Here is a 24,632-nt window from a genome sequence, read left to right on the forward strand (position 1 = left end):
TGGGTCGTAGTCAGCACCTTGTGTGTTATACGATGTTTCACCGGAAGCCAGTGAAGTTTCTTCCTAAATGTGGAGATGTGTACGACGAGATTGGTTGAAGATATTGCGTACAGCATTATTCTGAGCCACTTCTAGTGATTGAATGTTGGAAGCTGTAGTGCCAGCTAGGAGACTATTACAATAGTCTAATCTAGAATTAATCAGTGCCGTGGACAAGAGGGCACAGTTCTCTTCCGAGATGAATGGGCGAATGTATCCTATTTGCTTGTTTATGAGACCGCAGCTGGACTTAATGCTGGAAACGTGGGACTTTATGGAGAGTTCTTCGTCCAGAACAACTCCTAGGTTCTTGACTTTTCTTTTGGACGGTGATAATATTATCTGCAATAGGGAAGCAGGCGTAGTTGGAATCAAGTTTGGTCCGAGTATTTTTAGATGACACAATAAGGAGTTCATTTTTTTGTCATTGAGAGCAAGGGAGTTGCAGGCCATCCAGTCCTGTATGGCTTAGTATATTTTATTGATGGTTTCAACGTCATTGCTATAAGAGCCACTCAGCTGTATAACTACCTCAGTATCGTCAGCGGAGTTTGTGTATTGCACTCCTAATTTGCTTAGGAGGTCTAGAAGGGGACGGATGTATAGATTAAAAAGCAAAGGCGACAGGCAGGAGCCCTGGGGAACACTGCATGTCTGAGAGATGTGGGAGGATTGATTATTGGGACTCAGAAAGGAGGCTATCCATCTAGATGCTATTTCGGAGCAATTGGCGACCTCTCCAAGCCTTGACACAGTAAGCTGTGATCAAGTAGGTCGAAGGCTGCGGAGAGGTCCAATAGCATGAGCAATGTGGCTTGATTTTTGTCAGCTATGCTAGCTAGGGTGGATTTAAGATCTAACATAGCTGTCACAGTCCCATGACAAGCTCTATAACCTGACTGACGGGTTCCCAAAATGTTAGGTTTTTCAACATGGGCCTGTAACTGCAGGTAGGCAAGTTTATCCAGTATCTTGAGGATAAACGGCACGTTTGTTATGGGTCTGTAGTTGTCGTTGTTGGTTGGATCAAGGTTTTCCTTTTTTTAATAAAGGTGTAATCCAGGCCGATTTTAACTGGTCCGGTACCAGACCCTCATCAAAGGAAAGATTTACCAGTTTGGTAATCCATGGAACCAATGTTTCTGAGGACTCCTTGAGAATACTTGTGGGACAGTCATCTGCGGGACAAGAAGTGGCTTTGAGGTCTTGTATGACCTTGGAGACTTCATCTTCGGTGTAGTGCGTAAAAGAACATTGAGGGATGGTGTTTTCAATTATATTGGAAGGAGTGGAGTCTGTTGAGGTTTGCGTCGGTGCTACATTGTTAAGGGCTTTCTTGATTTTATCTTTGTGAGAGTCGATCTTGGATAGAAAGGCATCATGAATGCCCTGACACCACCTATCATCCTTAATGTGAAGTGGGTGGAGGCTGATTTTGAAACTCAGCTAAGATTTTAAAAAGCTCACTAGTGTTGGATTGTGCATTCACAATTCTTTCATTATAGTGTTTTGCTTTAGCCTCAGTGATGAGTTTTTTGTAGCTGAGGATGGATTTTTTATAGTTAGTTAGGGTATTGTCATTTGAATCCTTCCTCCAAGCTCTTTCGAGAGCTCTTTTTTCTTGTCTGGCGTCAAGAATGTCATTAGAGAACCAAGTGTTCTTTGTGGTTTCAGTCTTTATTGCCTTCATTTTCAGTGGGGCAAGATCGTTGACTGCTTCCTTAATATTGAGTGACAGATGATTAATAAGTTCTGAGGAGTCAGCAAAGTTATCAAGGGATTGAAGCTTGGTGGACAGCAGCGTTGCTAGTTTAGGGGCTGCTAGGTTTTTAAGGTTGCGGGACATTTTTTGAATGCGTGGATGGATGTTAAGTTTGGGAGGGGAGGAGGGTAGTGAAATTTTGGCCTGGATAAGAAAGTGGTCAGACCAAATGCATGGCGTGGCCGAGATGTCAGAGATGTTGGTGTTTTGGGACAAGAGCCAGTCCAGGGTGTGACCCTTATTTTGCGTGGGAGACTTCACCCACTGAGTAAGGCCGAAGGAGGAGATGGTGTCCATAAGATTGGTGCCCACTTTGTCCTGCTGGTCATTAGCTCAATGGTTGAAATCACCCATGATAATAACAGGGCATTTAGTGGTGCAAATCTGAGCCAGCAAGTCACTAAACTACTCTTCAAACAGGGGCATGACTCTAGGTGGACGATAGATCGTGAGTGTATTTCAAGTAGTATGTGGGGATGTTTTTATTTTCATCCATAGAGTCTCATAGCCTTCTGGAGAAATATGGGGAATTTCATGACATTCAAGGCTGGACTTGCACATTAGTGCAACTCCGCCGTCTTTTCCCTGCGCGCGATCTGCTCTAAAAAGGGAGTAGTCATCAGGCGTGGAGAGTGTGGCTTGGGTAGGTAAGTCAGAGTTGAGCCAGGTTTCGCTAATGCCGAAGAAGTCTGGTTTAAGATCATTGGTTAATTCAGCAATTTCCACGCCGTGTTTGTATAACGAGTGTGTATTGAGAAGGGAGAAAGATAAAACTAACAATGGTGCAATCTTGGTTCCTTTCATGTTGGACCAACGCAATGTTTTATTTAAGCACATGACGGAACAGAAGCAAGAATCCAACTTACTGAGAAGGAAGCAGCTAGCAAGCAGGAATGTCACAAGCCCTGCAAGAGCAGAGATTTCCAGCGAACCGGCAAGCTGTACTGATGACCGGTGAAGACCGGCGCGACCCAGAAGCGCCGGCGCTGAAGCGCCTGGACAAGAAAGAAATACCCAAGGAGTCTTGGGAAATGTAGTTTCAAGGAACTACAAGTAAATACAACACAACGCGCATACACAAGAGTGCTTTGCTCTCAGCCACACACTCAGTAACTCACAGAATGAGCCTTTAAAACACACGTGTGCAAGGAAAGAAAATGCACAGTCAAATTGAACAAATTAGAAGCAGAGTAAGTCACTGACAATGCCGTGATGGACAATGGCACGAAAGTGAAACTGAAAAGCTGAGAAACGGCGAGTAGGCAATCAAAGTGAAATGGGTTACGTGAATCTTGAGAACCAGGTCTTGGAGGGATGTATTCAAGTGAATGCTGAGAAACAAGGTTGTGGAGAGTCCTAACCAAGTGCAGATGGATACATCAGGATGTGGAGAGTCTTGATCAAGGGAATACTGAGAACTCCAGTCATAGAGAGACGAAATAAATGGATTTCTGGACAAACTACGTCCTGCGAAAAGACCTGATCACAAGAAGGTTGAAAAACCCAAGATCTAGAGAAAGACCTATTTTCATCCACTTGTTCTCTCTCTCATTGCCCAGCTTTTCACCAATCTTTTCACTTGTCTTACAACCTTTAAATATACTTGACTTCAAGTGTAACTTTGTTCTATAACTTCTACTGTGACAAGTTAAGCAGTTAAGCGTTCAGTATAATGATACCCTTGAGTCTTCCTGTACTTCCTGTTCTCCCTGTTACCTTCATTCTGGAAGGGGAAAGTTTTCGGAAGGCTTCTTTCCTGGGGATTCCCTTTCAGCTCATGGAACGCCGGGATTGTTTCCTTTCTGGCGTCTGTCTTTTCGTTCCCTTGTGTCTTCTCACGGTGTCCAAGGTGCTTGACTGCACGCCCGGACACACTGTGAACTTCTGTTGCTGGTTGTATCGCTGACGTTCTGCGCACTGTCTGTCGACCCTGGATTTGTCTCTGTGGTCTCGCCACCACCTTCGGTTTGGCTTCTGCCATGCTGGTTTCTCTGGCTTTTTGCGTCCCGTGTAGCAATTGCAAGCGAGTTTGAAACTTGCAGGCTTCCTGTTTCTCATTGTCACCAGTTGTTATGCAGCTTGGGGCCTTGTATACACAATCCTCTCTCTCTTCTACTGCTGCTCTTTTGTCTCTCTTGCTGAATGTATGCTCTTTAACGTACTCGTTCCAGTATAGTGGGCGTTCTGATTTAAAGGGACACAATCTTTTCTCACAAGATAACAGTATCCCTTAGGAGTTTCTTTGTCCCAGTCCTGACACGTCATATTTTCTGATATTTTAAACAAGTGCATGTAGGCCACAGTACATCCAGCTTTAGGAGGTTCTTCACAGGAATGGGAGTCCTTTTCCCCAAAGGGGGAGTCTCTCCCTGCGAGGTCCCACTTATCTCTGCACCTAGGGAGCGTATTACGGAGAGGGCTCACCTCCCTGGCCTCACAGTGGGGGCTTCTCCCCCTTAGGGAGAAGGGACGAATTCCCTTGATTTGTCACAGCCTGACGAGGAGATTGTATGGAGGGCAAGCATGGTACTCGACCTTGCTGGTGAGTATGGGGATGTTTGAAACTATTTTGGGGCATTTACTGTAAACAAACTTACTTTAAAGTAAATGGCAAATAAATGTTTCACTGTATATGGCTGGCCTTTGGGTGGCAACATTGCACCAAATATGAAGTGTGCTTATGGTGACATGCACCATTTTATAGAAAATACTGGAAAATATTTTGTCTCCCGTCACCATGGGGCAAGTGCATTTCTCTTAGGCCGATTATGCAAACTAAGGAACTTGCCCTGCAAGTCTAGTGGGATTTTAGGAATTGGGAAGGCCTGCACTAGAACCATCAGAGTGAGCCCTGAGTCATTCTTGCATCGTTTCAGAGCATGAGTATAGTACTCTGCGATACAAAGAACTATCCATCTTGATAATGTCTGCTTAATACAGCTCTTCCCAACCTGGCACCAGCAAAAGCTACAAATAGCTAGTCATGTATCCGAAACTGCCTCGTTATCGAGATAGGAAAACTGAGTGCTCACGTAGGCTCTAGGCAGTGAAATCTCTCTCCATCTCCCAATGGATGAGGGCAGGGCAACTAGCAACTGTTTTTTGTTTCAAGTGAGGCAACCTTAGGAAGGAAGGCCTAACTCAAAGGGTTACCTTCTCCGTCTAAAACAGCAGAAAAGCCAGATTGCAAGACAATGCCTGTAACTTACTCACCCTCCTACCGTATTTAATGGCAATTAGAAATATAACCTTTGATGACAACAGTGAAAGAGTGCAGAGAGAAGAAACTCAAATGGAACCGCTATGAAAAACTTGAATAATAGATTGACGTGCCATGGTGGAACAAATGACTGGTGTGGGGGTACATGTTTACTAACACCTTGAGGATTTGCTTAACAGTAGGTATTTAAAGAACAAAATGGTGGCCAGATACCCATCAACTATACCAATGTGTAATCCCTGCTGGGCCACGGAAAGCAGAAACCTCAAAACAGAAGCTGTGGAAAAAGACAAAGGGCCCAATTCACAGAACAAATTTATAATGGCAAAACCCCATTGGAAAACGCTGTATGAATTAGGCACTAAGTCTCCAGGTCCTTCTCCATACACAAAGATGTAAATCTCTTCCATCAGCCGTTGTAAAGGACCTTCATGGCAGGCCCCCTCGGTGAAAGGGTACCATCAAATAAGTTGTCTGGTAGGTCCCAGTCTCCGTACCACAGCCTCTCTGCAGCTAGGCATGAAGGTTGAACTTAGTAAAAGTTGGGGTAGCGTCTATGACTGCGAGAGATCCACCCTTACTAGTTCACCAATGCATTCTCCGTCTCTACAAGATTACCTGCCTACAGAGAAACATTGTTCTACAAAGCCAAGGACCGCAGCTGCATCACTTAAGCAGATCGTCACATGGCCAAATTGGCCTTGGAGAAATCCAAAAGAGATTATACTTGCAAAATCCTCCACCTTGCAAAAATAAATTAACCTTGCCAATAACCGACCCAAAGCCCTTTTCTCAGCCATTAGAAACCTCACTAACCCAGAACGTACCAAGGTTAGCTTGCCAGCTTCAACTCAAATGGCCAATGAGTTCAATATATTCTTTCGGGACAAAATAAAAAATATCAGAGACAATATTGACAACCAATTTATCGTCCCTGATTCTAGTCCAATCAATAAAAACATTAATCCTGGAGTGGAAACTATTTGTCCCAAATGTATGTTCTCATCGGTAAGGATTGAGGAAATTGCCAATTTGCTGGGCAAACTCAAGCCCAACAACTTTGGATATGATCAGATTCCAGCTTAGATTCTAGTCAAGCAGCATGCACATGCTCTTGGAGAGGGCGTAATAACCCTGGTCAATGCCTCACTTGCTCGGGTTGCGTTCCACCCTCTTAAAAAAAATCCTATCTCACACCCTTGTTAAAAAATATATATTTTGTCTAATTACTGGCCAATTGCTGCCCTTTTATGGCCTGTTACAATTTTGGTAAAGACTGTTACCACTCAATTGCAGATCAATTTCTGGAGGAACATAATCTCCTGGATTTACATCAGTCAGGATTTAGACCAGACCATGTTACTGAGACGGCCCTTATGGCATTCTGGGACCATCTGCTGGGAGCCGCTGACGAAGGGGTTATCAGCATGTTGGTCATGCTGGACCTGTTGGCGGCCTTCGACACGGTCGATTCTGAATTTCTCATTTCCAGACTGTCATCGGTGGCACAGGTATCCGATAAAGCCATGGAATGGTTTGTCTCCTTTTTGACCAGCCGCACCCAGCATGTCAAAGTTGTCCATATCTCTCAGACTCTTTGTCTGTGGACTGTGGGGTGCCTCAGGGATCTTCTTTGTTCCTGTTGTTCAACATTTACATCCGCCCATTGTTGAACATTTTCTCTGAGTTTGGTTTGTGGTATCAGTCATAAGCTGATGACACACATATTTATGTATGTCTCAAGCAACCATTGGAGGCAATGGATCCAGTCCTATCCTGTGCAAATAAAATAAAAATCTGATGCTGGAAAATAAGCTCCAATTATACCCATCAAAAAGTGAGGTCATTGTATTCCGCTCCAAAAGAAAGATAGCAAATGCTCTACAATCTATTCCTTGTCTCTCCTTGGCCGGGGCTCCTACAAAATATTCTGACACAGTAAAGAATCTTGGTTGTATCTGGCAGTCCAGCATGGACTGCAATCTACAAGTCAATCAGACGGTTAAATCCTTGTATTATCAACTTAAACTAATCAAGCTCATATTGCCCCTTATTGCAGAAAAGGACAGCTCAACAGTGGTGGGTATACTCACAGATTCAAAATTGGATTATTGTAACACCCTCCTTGTGGGTGTTCAAAGGTTTCAAATACAGAGACTACAGGTTGCACAGAACTCTGCAATCAATTTGATCTTTGCACTACCGAGGAGGTCAACTGTTTCAGAGTATCGGAAAAATCTTTATTGGCTCCCAGTACAGCAGAGAATCCTGTTTACGGTTCTGTGTCTGGTCTTCAAGTGTATCCATGGTCTAGCTCTGGCATATCTGACCTCAAAAATTCAAACTCATCGATTTCTTCGATCTATGGGACAGAGTCTTTTAGTGGTCCCTTTTGTTAAAACTGCAGCATGGGGTGATAGGCGTTTGTCCTCCTTTGGTCCTCGCTCTTGGAACTCTTTACCAATGGACCTCCGATGGATTGAATCTTTATCCATCTTCAGGAAACAACTAAAAACTCAACTTTTCATGTAAACTGTTCTTACTAACCAATACAAGCATGGAGCTACAGCCCAGTGAAGCCCATGACTAGCTGTCAACTATTATCTGCGCCCAGATGCAGTTTCTGCCCGGACCCACAGGGTATGCGCGTTATGAATACCAAATCAAATCAAATCACTTCTCTGCACAGGGACAGAGTCTGTCCCTTTGTTGCTGTAGTTCATGGCCATGGGCTCACTGTCAGTATCAGAACACTCCCTCCCCCCCAAAATAAATGATTGCTCAACTCCCAGCTCCATCAGTTTAGTGTGGAACCTGATGAGGACCAAAGCTCACTCAGGTGGTCACTGTGGCGAACCAGAAGAAGGAGTCGTACTAAGTACTGACTTATTCAAGGAAGTCTTTACATGTATTCCATATGGTTCCCTTTTCACAGTAAAGACAATGTTTTCTTAATACAATTCCGCCATTTTTTACCTGGTGCTTAATAGTGTCCTTCTTTTGTTTTTATGCACTAGAATCCTATTCTCTAACTGACCGTACCACTTAAGAAAATATAACAAAAAGGAGACCGGAGCAATAGTCTCTGTCCTTGGTTTCTTGCCTAGCCCAACACTTGAGTTTCAAGAACGCTTGTTCTTAAAAATTAATTAATTTCTCACAATACAGTCCTCTGCCTGTCTGCAGATTTTGTAGATCAAATTTTAATCAATAACTGTATAGGTATCAATGGGTGCAGTATTTTAGGCTCTGACTTAAGGTAAACAGCAGCTGGAGACATTATGGGCTGAGAGAGCTCTCTTAATGCTTGTAGATGATCAAAGGTAAAGATTATATTGGGCCAGCTGAGTCAATCAGGGCACTGCTCGGCACAATAAGCACCCGTTCTGCTACTGGTGCTGGTGTGAGGCCAAACTGAAGGGTGTTACCTACCAGCAAGACTATGTAGAAAAGATGTCACACATCACGATCTCTTCCACTCCTGGGGCTTGAGAGATAATTAACAGCCAGTAAATCATGGTTTCCCTTAAAATGTGTAATCAGCCAAAGCTTAACATGCTAATATGGGCTAACTGTTCCAATACCATATGTACTGGTTACCCTCAATGAGTGTTTTCTCTTCCTCAAACAACAGGGTGACGCAAAGGGGATTACTGGGCTGTCCTGGGAAGGCCCTGGGCATTCAGCGCAAATAGACCAGCAGAAACTCAAAGCAAAGAGATGTGCAAAGCAATACCTCCCCCAGGAGGCCTGTAGCAGTCAGAAAGAGGGCGTAAAGGGCTTTGTGTAGTAGTCCCCAAAATAATGATCTCCAATCTGCCACTCTGCGCAAATTACAATGAGCAATGCAGGATACAGGTAGAGCTGGGCCATCGGGGCACAGTGCTAAGAAGCGTTGTTGGTGATCACCAAGCCACAAAGCACTAACATCTAGTCTGCCAAAACGCTCAGTGCCCAGAGCCCAACTCACCCCATACAAGTCTATGTGACAAGGAAGGGGGGGGACTCCCACTAGGTAATCACAGAAGCAGGATATGTACTCTCATTATTTCCCACTGTTTCAGCAGTTTTCAATGTAATGTGGTGGGAACCATTTTCGCTACGATTTTCACAGCCATGTACATTTATAAATCTTACTCAATGTACTGTTGGCAGACTTGTTGAACGTCAGGAAATTCTCCCCCCATCTTTAGGGAGTATCAAAAACCACAAAGTACCTTCTAGTCAAATTTAATCTTACCCAGTTCCCAGCCAGACTGCGCTTCCTATACTAACCTTTTCTGATACCACCATTGAACTAGGAAGTGTATGAAGTCTCACAAATGATGAATCGAAATCCAAGGTGAATGATTTTTCTTAATCTAGCTCGATCCAGTCATTCCTACTGAGGCTGGTGCTATGAGGGCCTCCTCTACAACTTCATAATGCCAGAAACCAACAGTACAAGTGGTATAGATGCTGTCTGTTTCAGTAATGATTAATAAATGTCATTTTCTTTGTGCTCATCATCACGCAGATGCTGAGCTTGTTGGCTACTCTGAGGATCAACTCATTGAAAGTGACAACATTGCCTATGGTAGATATGCTGGACTAAGGACACTGACTCACTGATGGTGAGTACTCAGGCCTTGATGGTGTGGGAAGCCTGGCTTGAGGCCGCTAGAAGGAAGGTAATTACCCTAACAAGCAGGCAACCTCATTGAGGTGGCATTCTGCCACTGTAAATTGTCAAACTTTTAACAGAGTTTTGTGTCTTCCAATCGCTTTCTTCCCTGATGGCTAGCCTCCCTTAGAGGTTCTTGATTGTACATTGGAGTTTCCAATGGCTGTAAGCTAGAGAAACGAGTTCTGGTCGAGGAACCCATTGGAAGACGATCTGATGCAGAACAATGAGATTCTTCGGACACAGAACCTTTCAACCTTGACTATGTGGTTTTTAAAATGTGTAACCTTGATAGGGACTACTTTGATATGCAGGTCTCTGACAGAGAGTGTCTCAATGTAGACATACATATTGCCATAAAAAACCGAAGAGACAACAACCATATCACTGGAAAGGCCCCCAAGGGATGTGTCTGCAACTGGTTGTAAGGGGCCAAAGAGCGAACTGGGGCACTTCAGAGGGTATCAAGTGAGACATGGGTATGGCTCAAAAAGAAAATGTTACTCAACGTAGTGACTACTGTACTCCTAGTCAGTAGTCCACTTTCCTCCATAGTTGAGGAATTCCAACCAGGCAGGGCTGGAACTGGAGTCTTTGCACTGCAATGCACATTTTGGCCTTTAAGAATTACTTGCATGTGGAGGCAGGCTGCACACTCAGAATGAGGCCAGGTCCGTCTCCCTTCCCCCCGACCCCTTTCCCATTGGTCCCTTTTTCGGCATCAGACAGTCTGATGCCTGACAAAGCTCTTTCTTTGTGCTTGCTGCCTCCCTGCAGCACTTTTAAATGTATTTTTCTTTTCCGCACTCATCCCTCTGTTCCTCTCTGTTACACCTTTCCAACGATGGCAGTCTAGACGGCATTGGTCGTTGTACAGATCCGCACTTCGCGCGAATTTCAAGATGGCGGGGAATCACCGGCACGGGAGGATTGACAGTCTAGTTGCTGCATGTCTTTCACTCACGCGATCGATCGATAACGTGACTGCTTTAAAAGACCGTAAACCTTTCCCTCAGTGCGTCGCTTCTGCTCTGTACGACGCTTCGTAAGTTCGCTATTCTCTTTTCTGAAAGATTCCAACTTATATCCATCGATATTACCTTAATTTCTTTCTAGCTTTCTTCCCAGTCAGCATTTCAGCGCCTCCCGTTCTTCTCGCAAGAATCCCTTTCCCGAACTTTCGGGTTCATTATTCTCTTCCCGTTCAGGTTTCGCCTTCCTGTGCAGAATCCCTCTTGGGCCAGCCTTCTTTCATAAGACAGTGAGTTACCTTCTCTCCAGAACTAGGACTCTTCTCTCTTCTCCTTCATTTCTATAACTTACCTTGTGTTTCATCCGGAATCTCCAGGTCTTTACGGAGCCAACACTCCCGACACCATCTTCCACCTAAGGAATAGATCAGTGAAAGGCTACATCAGTAAGTGGGGGCTACTTTCCAATAGAATTACTACCCCACTCTATCCACTCACATAACTACTCACCTCTTCTTCCTTCTTCTATAGAGAACTCCGCTTCTGCTGCTACAAACCTTGCGCCAAAGAGGAGACCACTACCCAGAAGCACTCGTCAAGACCACCCAGGGTTTTCTTCCCCAGAGGGTTTCCCTGGGGCTCCTGTCTCTCCCTCTCTGGCATTCATATCCCCCGAGACTTGGGGGAGGCAGGGGTCTCTGGGAGATTCTCCCTTGCTGCTCCAGGAGATTGCCATCAGAACAGCTTAGTGACCATAATTGACTGACCGCCTTTAATTATAACACTCTCTTACATGCAGCGTGGGTTCTTTGTATGCACAGGTAGTCACAGGTCTTACAGTTTCTTCCACAAGCTCTCCCTCCACCCCCCTACCCTCCTAATCTGTAAGACCTATGACACAACATGTGCACACAAAGAACCCACCCTGCATGTATGGGAAGAACAGAGGGGGTGGGGGAAGAATAAATTGACAAGTACTGCGGGGAAGGTATAAACAAGCGAGCCGTGTCAGGTGTATGATGCAGAAAAGGGGACTGAGAGGAAGGAGGGAGGGGCGGACACATGGGAATGGGCTGCTTACCTTTGGTATGACATTTTTTAAGGGGGAAGTGTGTGTTGCTGTGCAAAGACTTTGGTACCGTTGCAGCCGGGAAGGAATTCCCAAACATATGGTGGAAAGGGGACAGGACATAGTAATAAAAGGAGACCTACCACATCTTGGCTATTTGGAAAGTCTCTTAGAGCCAGAAAACTCAATTCAGAGAGAAATATGTAAGATGTCGAGTAACATTTGAAAGTTCTTAAAAATAAATTAGAAGTTCACAGCAACTTAAAGAAGCCCAGTTAGTGTTCAGGGATCACCTAAAAAGAGCAGGAAAAAAGAGTTGATGGCTAACTGAAAATGCACTGCATCATGGGGCTCTGTTGGGCTTTGTTTCTTTAAGGGACAGTTGTTGGCGCTCCCTGCACATTAGAGGCATTTATGTTTTTCTTGTTCTTTTTGACTTTAGCTATTACAATGAGTCAAAATGGCGACCAGTCTATTTTTTCTCCTTTTATCTTATTTTTGTAACATATTTTAATGACATTTTATAGTTAAAGACGAGAAGATTTAACTAGCCCACCCCAGCCCACCCCAGCCCACCCCCCGTTCTGCTCCCCCCCACCGCATCTTCCATTCTTCAAAGTTCAAAAGATCTGCCTCTTCCCAGGGCGACAACTCTCCCTTGACATTATGTCTAGTGGGCGCAGGTTCTGCGGGCACCATTGTTTCACGTAGTTCCCATGAAGGAAGTCCAGAACTAACCCCCTGCCTTTCCTAAAGTTTGCAGCTTCGCCTTGCACTCTGTAGGTCACCCATTCCATTGCCAATATTCCCCACAGCTTATGCAGCCCTTCTACACATGCTGAAGGCCCCTTCTGGTTCCACCGCTTAGCTAGCACTGACCAGGGCGCGATGAGCAGCACCATGAACGCTTTGCGTTGGGGCTTTGCGGGAAACACAATTCCAGGGTCAAACAAGCTGCATATCCACTCCATCGGGCTAAGTGTTGAGGGGCATCAGACCATCATCTGAACTTGAGCCCCCACTTCCGCCCAGAACCCCTTTAGACCCTGACAATCCCACCATATGTGTCTCCAATCCTCCCTTCCTGAACAGCCCCTCCATCATTCCTGTGAGATATTGGGGTACATCCCATGTAACTTCTCCGGGGTAAGATGCCACTGGACCATGACTTTGTACCATGTTTCCCTGAGTTGGATAGACATAGTTAGCATCGGGATGTTTCTCTACAGGTTCTCCCAGTGATCTTTCGGGATCGTCTCCCCAGGGTTGTTTCCCACTTCCTCATCAACCCCCAGGTTGTGTCCGTAACCAAATCCACCAATATCGAGTACAGTTTAGAGACCAGCTGTCTGTCACCTGTATGTGTGCTGATGAACTTCTCAAACGGCGACAGGTCCAACTTGGTTGCTCGCTTCATCTCACGTTGCATCAACCAATGCCTCATCTGGTAGTATCCTAATATGTCTTTTTCTGTCAGCCCGACCGCTGTTTACACTCTTTGAAGGATCTTACACCCGTTCCCCGACATCATGTCCCCCACTTTCTTACATCCCACTTTGTGCCACTGCTGAAACGAGTCACGCACCATTCCCAGGTAGAATTGTGGTTTCCCAAAAAACAAGTGTGATGGCTGCGTGGTTATACCCTCCTGTTCTACCAGGCGGTTATACCCTCTGTTCCACCAGGCGGTCCCAGATGTCACAAGGGACCGCTAAGACTTGACTCAGGCAAGTGTTTTGGGGCCTGTCCCGCCTATGCAGCCACAATATCCCCTCCAGAGTAGTCCCTGTCACTGCCTGGTCCATCCTGGCCCAGGGTTTGGACATATCTCCCGAGAGCCATTCATGCACTACCCTTAATTGAGCTGCCTGGTAGTACTTAAAAATGTTTGGGAGGCCTACTCCCCCTTTGCTTTTAGGCACCATCAACGGTTGCAGGGCCACCCTGGGTCGCATGTTTTGCCAAATGTGTAGGTCTTTAAAGAAAGACTGCAGGACTCGAGTGGGGAGCGCTTGAAAATGGTATATTACCCTGGAGAGTGTTACCATCTTAATAGTGGCGATCCTACCCAACCACGAGATCTGCAGGAATGACCATCTCCCCATGTCAGCTTTAAATTGGGCAAGTAAAGCAGGGTAGTTTTCCCCGTACAATTTGGACAGCGAGCTGGCTATGTTCACACCCAGGTACCTTTTCCAATCGTTAGCAATTGCAAATGGGGAGAATCTGGACAGAGCCACTAGTTGTGGCTCGCGGAGTCCTAGGATCAACAGCTCCGACTTCAACATGCTTATTTTGAGTCCCGACACTTTTTCTATTTTGGCGAGTTCCATTATTAAGGCCTGGATCGACGTTTATACTTCTGTCAGGGACAACATCATGTTGTCTGCAAACGCCGCTATTTTGTTTTCTCCCCACCGAAGGGAATGCCCTGGATGAGAGGGTTCTGCCGGATGGAAGTTAGTAGTGGATCCAGATACATTGCATATAGAAGCAGGGATAGGGGGCACCCTTGTCTGGTACCCCTCATAATATTTATACTGCGAGATATCTGGGAGTTGATGGAGAGGCACATCGTGGGGCACCGGTAACTTGGCTTGACCATGCTAAGGAATTTTGGGCCCATCCCCATATGTTCCAGCGTTGCAAACAAGAAAGACCATTCCACCGGTCAAAGGCCTTCTTAGCGTCGTGTGAGATTAGCACAGAGGGGACCTGCTGGATGACAACTTTTTCTACCATGTGGATTATCCATTTTGTATTGTCCAACGTTTGTCATCCTATGATAAATCCTGCCTGATCCGTCCCTATCAAAGTCGGCAGGAGGGGGTTCAGCCTTGCCGCCATGACGGCCGTGTACATTTTTGCATCGATATTCAAAAGAGCGATGCGGCTGTCCCACCCACACTCAGTTGGATCCGGATTGGGCTTCTCAAAGACCACAACCTTTGCCTCTGGTACCGATTGTGGCATGCTCCCCTGTCGTCCCACTGAGTTGAAAAGAGTTGTGAGTTTCAAGCTCAGTTTCCGGGTATAGTTTTTGTATAAGATCGCCGGGTATGCATCCGTTCCTGGTGCTTTTTTCACTGACAGGGCTTTTATTACCGCCTCAACCTCCTCCACCCGTATGTCTTCCTCCAACCTCTCCCTTTCCATTGGTGGAGTTTTGGAAATGGCACCTGATTGAGGTATTGTTCGACCGTACGCTGATCGGGATAGTCGGATGAGTATGAGGCTCCATAGAACTTAGGAAAGGTTTTGGTTATGGCGAGCGAATCGTTCGCCATCGTCCCTTTCAGTTGTTTAATGCATGCTATAGTGCGATTAGCCACCTATCGTCTCAACTGTTTAGCTACCAGCCTGTCCGGCTTGTTAGCTTGGATACAGTACCTTTGATTCATCCCTAGAAGGGCCCTTTCCGCCCTTCGGGTCCGAAGCATCTCAAGCTATCTTCTTATCTCTTTCAGCCTCTTGTATAGTGCCCTGCTCTTCGCCCCTTCCTTCCTGGCAATGGCCCGCAGCACTTCACGCAGTTGGGACTCTAGTTTTTTTTTCCATTACCTCTCTTTGATTCACATTCTGGGCCCTAAGCAATATGAGTTCCACCCGCATCACTTCCTTAAAGACGTCCCAGAGGCCTACTTGCGTCCCCTCATGGCTGCCATTCATTGCAAAGTATTCATCTATCTTAACACCCAGTTCTTCTGCCATTACCACGTCATGTAGTATTTCATTAGGGAAGGTCCACGCCCATAGTCCCCCCGAAGCCGCCACCCCTGCATGGTTACCATCCTTGGCGCATGATCCGATATCGCTATCCCACCGAGTTCCACATCTTCCACCATCCATATCACGCTAACTGTTACCCAGCATTTACTATTCTGGATAGGGTCTGGTAGACATGTGAAAAGCATGTAAACCCCTCTCCTCCACCCGCTTGACCCACCAGACATCCTTGAGTACCAGATCTTCAAAGCCTTCTGGCAGTGTCCTAGTGGGAGCTATACCACTCCACTCAACCCGGTCCCTGCGCTCCTATCCCTCACCGAGTCCTAGGCCAAGTTAAAGTCCCCCAACAGGATTACCTCCCCCGCTGCAAATATTTCTAATTTGGCCGCTACCTCTTTCAGGAACCCATCCTGTCCCAAATTTAGGGCGCATACTGTCGCTAGAGTCACCGTTCTGTGACCCACCTGTACTTGGAGAAATAGGTATCTTCCCTGCTGATCTGTTTGGGTATGAATTATCTTCGCCTTAAGCGACTCTTTGAGCCCTATCAGGACTCCAGCCGTTTTCCCCTGCACGTTAGCCTGAAGTAACTGTGGAAACTGCCTAAACCTGACGAATGTCTTGTCTGTTTTCCGTATGTGCCTTTCCTGCAACATTATTATGTTCGCTTGGGCACGTCTAATCTGCATCTTCACCTTTTTACGCTTGACTGGGGTATTCAGCCCCCTCATATTGTGCAATAAGATCTTAAGTGCCATCCCCTATAGTGTGCATTTCCCTATGTTGGGAGCGCTCCCTCTTGTCTTTTCTGTGAAAAACCAAAGGGTGTCTCACCTGCTAGTCCTCATGGACTTGTCATCCAGGAGGCCAGGACATGGCCATTGCTTTTGGATCCAGTTCCTGGGGGTGGACCAGTGCGGGAGGATCACCTGGGTGAGGGGTCTTCAGGGAGTGGGAATGAGGCAGCCGATGGTGAGATGCAGTATTCCCTCCTTTCCCGTAAACATGACCCATCCTATTTTTAGGATTCTCCAATGTTCCAACTCCCCCCCCTTTCCACACAAACAATGGGGCGAGGAAGAGGGTGACTGAGAGTAACAATGCTAACTGTTACACATCGCATTGGACATGTCTCGCTAATAGGGTCAGGCAAAGTCAGGCACTTGACTCTAAGTGCATACATCTGATGCCAATTGGCTCTCCTCACAAAAACAAAAGGCGGAACATAGAGACACACTCTGAGCAAGGTGGACTATGAGTAAGAGCCGAACTTCTGGGGCAAAAGCGAACTTACTGGAGCAGAGCAACGGACCGAGGGACGAGAGCCACGGGTGGAGAAACCCAGGAGGTCCCTGCAGGAGGTTGCTGTCTCCAAAAGGCAGCGAAAGACAGATGGAGAAGGCTAGATCCCAAACAAGAAGGCTGCACTGTGTTTCAAGGACAACCAGCGACCTTCCCGGGTGAACGGCAGAGTTGGGGAGGTGAAGCCAAGCCTGTGGTACTAACCTTGACTCGTAAACTGGAAGACAGTAAAGACAAGAAAGAAACGCACACAGCCGGTGAGTTGGCAAGTGGCATGAGAGACCAGTGTTTGCTAAAGAAAGATTGAAGTGGCAACATTATATCACACAATTGAAGGCTGCACACATGTGGGTGAGACGCGATGAAAGGCAGACCCGCAAATGAACTTTGAAGTAATGATAGCTGTAAAGTCAGCGATACTTAGTAATGGAATGGTCCGGCAAAAGGAAGTAGCCCATTCAGTGAAAGGTGAACAGTTTGTAGCGATAAAGTGAATGAACTGTAAAAGCGAGGTGATAAAAATTAACCCAGAGTAAAAAGGTGAATGCTGAACTTTGATGCATATGGCAGTTAACTACCCAGACTAGGAAGCACTGGGGCAAATGACATAAGCATGTGAGTTGAAAGCTGGAAAGTCAAAGTGGTCCTCGGAAGGTCTGTAAAAAATGCACATTCGAAAGTCTTCGACATCAGGAAATGGTCCGAGCCAGACTGAAGGAGACCAGAAGTGTAATAAGTTAGGGGAAGGGAACGTCTAAAGGAGGTGAATTAAGCTTGCGGAAGGGAACCCGTGCAAGTGTTTTGTTTTGCTGTGAAAGGTCTGAGCCTGACTGAGGGAGACCGCCGTGAACTTTTGCTTTCAGAGGTCTGAGCCTGACAGAGTGGGACCGACATGAACTTTATCGTGAACTCTGTTTTGGAAATTGGAAAGTGAGACTTTAACATGGAAGTCCTTGCGAGACTCGATCCACGTTTTGTACTGCCTTTGTGTTAGGAATCTGAGCCAGAGCGTGCCATTGTGCCTAGAGGGACAACCTTACTCCATGCAGTCCAACGTGGGGAGGAGAGCTGACTCGGCCACATTTATTCTTTATATCTGAACACTGACTTTCCTTTGCATACATATTCTCCCTTTCACACCTTTTGTACAAGATATAGGGCAGGCATTACATTTTGTTAGTATATGCCATTTTGATTTGACAGACGCAACTAGGACTGTTTTATTTATTATTTGATGTTTGAGACTACTCCCATCCTAACTATAGGGCAAAGTAGGAGTTTCCCCAACCCTATTGAAACTTCAATAAAGGTTTTTCAAAATGTACCTTGGGTGTCAGTGTCATACTTGTGATACCATGCCTCCCTTACACTGCCACAATCTCGACCTCCTTGCTGCGGTGAGCCCTCAACTGCCCCTCTTGCCCCCAAATCCCCCTTCACATGCCCGCCTCCCCATGTCACACCTCCCCAACCCCCCCATCCCTGGTTTAGGCCAGAGAGCCTATGATTCCCCCTGGCTGTAGGGGAATCATCTGACCCATATGTCTTCCCAGAGTGTACCCCACTGGAGGCGAACTACACCTCCAACAAAGATCTATTCACACCAACCTACTTCCCTGTCCCCTCCCTTGCCTCTTAACCTCTGAGAACCACACATCCCTGCCCGTGAAACCTGGACCACACTCCATACCAACACCCTGTCCACCCCTCCCTATTACCTTATATTCTTGCCCAAACTCACTTCGGGTCACGGCCCGACTCCCCACCACACTCACCTTCCTCAACCGCTCGCCTCTGAGGGCCTTTCAGTTTTGCCCCTCTGGCCCCCCTCCTCCCCCATTCCTTTGACCACTCACATAGCTTGCCCCCCCGCTCCGGAGGGGAGGGACCTCGTTGACACACTGGGTCTGCTTCCTCATCCTCCAGGTGCAGGATCGACAGACCTTCTGACCTTGTTGTAGAACAATGTTGTACTTTGGCTGCCGCAAACAGCAGCTCAAAGGGGAATGTCCACTTGTAGGGAATGTGCCTGGCTACAACAGCTTTCGTTACAGGACCCATTGCTCTGCTCTTCTTTAAGGTGAACAACGCCAGGTCTTGATAGAGCTGGACCTGCAAGCCATGTATCGTCACACTCTATTGGCCCCTCACAGCGTGCAAAATGTTCTCTTTCATTTCGTACGAGGTTAGGGCAGCCAGGACATCCCCCGGTCTAGCTGCTGGTCTCGTCCACTTGGGTCCCACCCTTTGTATGCAATCAATCCTAATGTCTTCCGGCTGGGTATCCATCAACAAGGACCTAAAACACTGCTGAATCGTTCCTTTGAGTTCTCCGTCCTGTATTGATTCATTTAGACCCTTCACTCGGATGTTCAACCCCTGCAAGTCATTTTCCAGGTCCTTTGCCTGCAGCTATAGATTGTGCGTGGCCCAGGCTATCTGTTCAAGAAGCTTGCTATTTTGCTTCACCTCCACTGAGACCTCTGATTGCCCCTGTTCCTCGACATCCACCCTATCTCTGAGTTCCTTCACGTCTCCCCTCAGTTCTCTCAAGAAACTTTGCAGCTCTTCCCTCAGCGTTGCAAATTGATCCTGGAAAGTGGATACCATTCTCCCCTCCATATCTTGGAGGCACTCTTTCAAGACGTCCTTGTTTAGGGCCATGTCGTGGGGGTCTTGGTCTTTCCTGCTCACTGAATGTTTCCCCACAGTTGCCGCTGGCCCTTCGTCTGCTTGCTGTCTCAAGAGCGCTCCAGCCGGCCACTCTGTACATCCGGGGGGCTTTAAGTCTAGCTGGGGTGTGCTGCCCAGCCTAATCAGCTCTTTTGCCCCACCTCCAGACTGGGCAGTATTCTGACAGCAATCTGTACTGCACTAGACTGGCTGCCTGCACCTGGAGTTCTCAAGTTCTCGGGGGAGGAGACAAAGCTTTTGGGTACTATTATTGTCCTCTGGTGGTTCTGTCGCCTCCCCCAATTCCCACAGCGCCTCTCCACGTCTTACTCCTTTGACTTGGGGGCTTGGCTACATCCCTCCGGCAGACTCCTGCCTCCCTGTCCTCCGCTGGGGTCTGTCAGGGTGGGCTAGTCTTTCTTGACAGCCACGGACTCCTGTCGGGGCTTTATACTCTGCTCCTTGTTCCCCGCTTTCCGATCTATGTCTCAGCTTCCAAGCAGGAACGTTCTGCTTCTCTGTCACCTTCCACTCCTGGCAGCCACTGATTTCCCTGATCGCCTGAGCTGTTCCGACAAGGTGAGGGAGGTACCCCCACCCTTCACTCCGGCTCCTCTACTGGGGCCTCTGTTTATCTGTCCTTGTTCACTGGGAGCAGCGTTTGCACAGGGGCTTTCCCGGCCCCTCTCGCCTGCTTCGCCACATGCAGCCTCGCCGCCGGAAGCCGCAGAGTTCATCTTTACATTCCCAGGCTCCTGAGGCTGACCGCCCAATCGCCTCGGCCAGCTGATCTTCCGCCGCCCCTGGGATCTGTGGTCGCTGGCCACTGGGTCCACTTCCCCGCAGCCTTGGTAGACTCACCAGGCTTTTTGGGACATCACTTCCACCTTCAATGGGGCCGCTTTAGCAGGGTTACCGAGACGTCGGCTCGCCCACTGGGGTCCCGCCACCCCTTTCGGTGCAGACCCTGTCTCTTCAGTGGAGGCGCGATCTGCTTTTGCCATCTGCGCCCGGCACTGCTGGGGCTGCCTGCCGCTACTCCGGTTGCCGCAAGGAACGCAGGGAGCGCTTCCACTCCGGGACTCAGGGGGTTGGATGGAGTACCGCCAGCACTCCTCCGTAGCCTCTTGACCGTCTCCTGGGTCCGCTTATAGATTCAAGGGGGAGGGCTGCACTGCACACGGCCTCCCAGTCCCGAGCAGATATTGCCTTTCTGTTCTTCGCGTGCCTGTTCTTTGGGGTTCCAGACCTTCTTCACAGGATAATATAACCCCTACCTTGTTCTTCTCTCTTGCGGTATCTCAATGCTTATGTGCTGTGCGGGCCTCCGGCGACCAGCACGGCCTGCTACTTCGGCCTGGGACGGAGCTCGGGACTGCACGTCCTCACTCCCCGGAGGCCATCTTGGATCTCTTCTCCTTTTATTTTTGAAGTTAAAAAAACTATCTGAGATAAATAATTTACTTAAACTGAACTGGGTATATCCCAGAGATTGTTCTCTAGTTGAAATGTGTTCCAGAATATAGTTCATGCAGAGATCTAGTATGTATGGTTAATGATGACGATCCCAGAGAATTGTATTAATATCTGACATAGATCAGATTTGCATCTAATGATATTGCTTACATGTTTGAGCTATATTAACTTTGGTCAACATAGTCAAATCAGCTTCTTGTACTGCAACTTGGGACTGCTCAAGTTTCCTGGACATTTTGCTAATGCCTAGTTTCTGCCTTTGGGCAATTATTTTGGTGTTGCATGTCCTGGATATTATTGGACTCCTGTTCCTTTTGGCTTGAGCGGACTGTCATGTAGGTATATGTGTTTCATTATATATGATATGCACCACAGGAAGCAATATACACATTGTATTACATAATGTATTAATTCCTACATATTTTTATGATACATGAATTTGGTCAGAGAGTCACTGCATTTTCTCTTTCAGTGGAAAATGTGATAATATATTTGTGTGCGCACCTTCACATCAACAAATATTCAGTTATAACACCATTCAAGGAAGGGTCGGCTTTCACAGTAGAAATAGGATTTGTTCTCATTGTCGGAAACAACAATGTTGTACTATAGCAACAATGTGTTGTTGCTGTACTAAGTCTTGAATTAATGCTTAGAGCAAAAAGAGGTGAATGTATACATGCAAATTGCAAGTGGTTAGTAATAGAGCTATAAAGCTATTTAACACATCAAATATTGCATTATTTGCTAAAAAGGCAATATTAAGTTGTCAGAAAGTCAGAGCTGGAAGTCATGCAGTTAAAATGCTCAATCAGATGGTGTTTACCTTCATGGCTGTTAGGAGCAGGAGAAGCATTAAGGACATCAGCTATCAGGAAAGAGTCAGAGAGGAAATAAGAAAAGAGATGAAAAAGAAATGCCACAAGAAATATTAAAATTAAGTGTAAATTGTAACTGTGAAGCACAACTCAAAATAAAATAATTCAGGGTAGGAATATTGGGAAATAATCAGGCTGAACTAGTTGCTTTTTTGCAAGTCTTGGTCTTTGCATGACTGATCTTCTCTTTATGGTACCATAAACTGAACACCATTGTCATCTAGTATGACTCAGATTTCAAAAACAATCATGGCACCTACGCGGTATGACCACTGCCTTCAGTGACACTGACCACCGGTAAAACTAAAAGTACTGGCTACATGCCATTTTCCAAACCAAGCTAATCGTGACCACATATTTAGAGACTCTTAAAAGAAAGGTTCAATTCGAACAATCGTAATGACATATGCATCGCACCATATATTGATGTGTTACACTTTTTTGTTTTGGAGAATAACTTAACATTTCGAATGATAAATATCTGTGAACCACAATTGTTCCCAATCACCATCTTGTGAGAACATAATCTCCAGCATCGTCAAGCCAAGATCAAGTGCCCGGGCGGCAGTAAATCATAGCACATGCACCTGCTTTTGACATCAGCAACCACAGCTGCAAAATCACACCTCTGGTCATGATTTGAGCAGATGACACAGCTAAACATACTGTTTATACAGGGAAATCATGTGTTACCATGGAAATGTGCAAGACGCTTCAGCGTTCAATAAATATCAACAAAGCCTTTCTCTGATGTCACTATTTTTGTTGTGCTTTGCTCAATTTTGATTATATTTATTTGTCACATTTTCAGATTCGTAATTTGTGGTAAACTCTGGTGGCGGGTCGTAATAAGGAGGCAGGCACTTGGGAAGGACATTATTACTGGCGTTAATGAAAATAATAAAGATAAGACATATCTTTCCCTACTGCCTATATAAATAACTCAAGGTGCTCATCAGTCAGAAAGTCCCAAATGAATATGTCCACGGTCCAAAACTAGTTCTAACTGACCCTACCACTATTTTAACTAACTTAAATTATACTAGAAGAATATCTCTCGTCTCCTGGTTATCTGTTAAAGCAATGTCTCTTGTGAGTTCATAGTTCTCTTCAGTAAGATATCTTGAAATAGTCTCTTGACAATTACTGCACAAGATCTTATAACTCTTTTACAATGTACTTGGGTTTTGTCTCCCCTTTTGGGACAATTGTTCCACAATCTTTGGTAATTGAAATTGGTTATTTATGACCCACTTAATAGCCAGAGGTTTCTAAGCTCGGACCCGGGGATCAAACCTGTGTTGCTCCGCGTCGTCCTGCTTCCAAGGTGAGCATGTTGCCCCTGAGCTATCCACCTGGCCCAAATCAGTTATTCTTTGATACAGGCGTATACGCCTTTCAGACTCTTGTAGCTCAGGCCTTCTTAGGTTGGTTATCTGCTGTATTGACTTCACCTTCCCCCTCTCCTGGGGTTGCTAAGTTTGATTATGTCTCCTTTTATCTGGTACACTTTATTTCACTTCCCATTCATATTTATAAACTTCTCTCTGGTTTCCTCCACTCTTTGTTTATTAAACTATGGGGGACTTTCCTCTCTTCCCAGTGCGTTTGTGCCCAGTTCTTTAATGCTTTCTCTTTCAGGCTTATTCGCTATTCTCTTGATCACATTAACACAGTTCCACTTTAATCGCTTTATATTTAGTACCTCGTCAATTTCACTGGGAGGAGTTTCTCCTGCCCCATAACGATGTCCCAGCGGCCTCCCGGAACTGCTGTTCGCTCCGTTACCTGTGCATCTGCAGTGGAATGCTGTCGGGGTTGGCGCTCGCTTGACTTCACTTCCTTTGGTACAGATCTTGTGTTTCCTCTTGTTGTCGGTGTCCCGCACTCAGTACTCTCTCTTGTTGCGACTGGGTCTGCATGCGGGTTCCCAGGGCGTCTCGTTGTCTCTGCTGCTGCATGCTTTCGGCGCTGTTTGGCAGGTGCATGGCCCACTACAAAGTCGTTGTGGTCAGGTTCTCTCTGCTCGGAACAGTCGGGCCTCCATCATTTTCCTTGGCTCTGCTTGGCTCTGCCTCCTACAGGCGTCTCCTTGTCAGGGGGCTTCCCCTGCTTATGCTATTCTCTCTCTGTCTGTGCTTCAACTCCCCTTGGCATGCTCTACCTCTTCCCAGGGTGTTTGCTCTCCTTTTCCATCCTACTCGTCTCAGTTAGGTCCCTAGGGAGGATTTTGCAAAGTGGGCTCACTTCCCTAGCCTCAAAGGGGTGGGGCTCCCCTTGGCGAGAAGTGACAAATACCCTTGGTTCATCACACTCCGTACAACTTCAACTTCAGCTACACTGGAACAAGTACATTTATTTATTTGTTTCTGCTACCACCACATGCTTGCCTCCATGGTTGTCTAACGAACCAATTAAACCTTGTGAATTAGCTATCTAGCCCAATATGTATTTACTGTTGTCTTTTTAGCACCATGAAACCATTGACCAATTCAAAGTTCATTGTTGTCAAAATCCTTTTTTGTCCTTTTCCTCCCTTGTCCCTTTGTAACTCAAGCTTTTGATAAATGCCTGAGTTGCTTAACTTCATTTTAAGAAGATTGTTGAGTTTAAATTGAATACAACGTTTTTCTTTGTTTTTCAATAGTTCCATTTTTCTTGTGCCTGTCAACAACAAGCACGGCTGGTATTCAGGGGTTCATGCATGAACTCTCTCTCCCTAAATATCTTCCTTCTCGAGCTCTTCCCTCATCCGCCTCCAAGCAACGAGTTGGAGGTAGATATCTTTCTTCGGCTGGGACCTCCCTCTGGAACAGCCTCCCTGCCTCCCTTTAACTTGAGGAGAACCAT

The 24,632-nt window shown here is 46.3% G+C and overlaps 1 protein-coding gene across 6 annotated transcripts in view; it reads right to left on the reverse strand.

Annotated features, from left to right (window-relative positions):
• PLCE1 (phospholipase C epsilon 1) overlaps window positions 1-24,632 on the reverse strand; it is a 3,624,599-nt gene that overhangs the window by 951,655 nt on the left and 2,648,312 nt on the right. For 4 of the 6 annotated variants that reach the window (XM_069611343.1, XM_069611340.1, XM_069611344.1 and 1 more), the window contains one exon: window positions 21,731-21,772. The exons of the other annotated variants lie outside the window; for them this stretch is intronic. In XM_069611343.1, the coding sequence (XP_069467444.1) occupies window positions 21,731-21,772 (42 nt within the window). The remainder of the gene's footprint in view (window positions 1-21,730; window positions 21,773-24,632) is intronic. 6 annotated transcript variants of the gene reach the window in all.

This window comes from Ambystoma mexicanum, chromosome 8 (genome assembly GCF_040938575.1).
Source record: "Ambystoma mexicanum isolate Mex_15411 chromosome 8, UKY_AmexF1_1, whole genome shotgun sequence".
Classification (NCBI taxonomy): Eukaryota; Metazoa; Chordata; class Amphibia; order Caudata; family Ambystomatidae; genus Ambystoma; species Ambystoma mexicanum.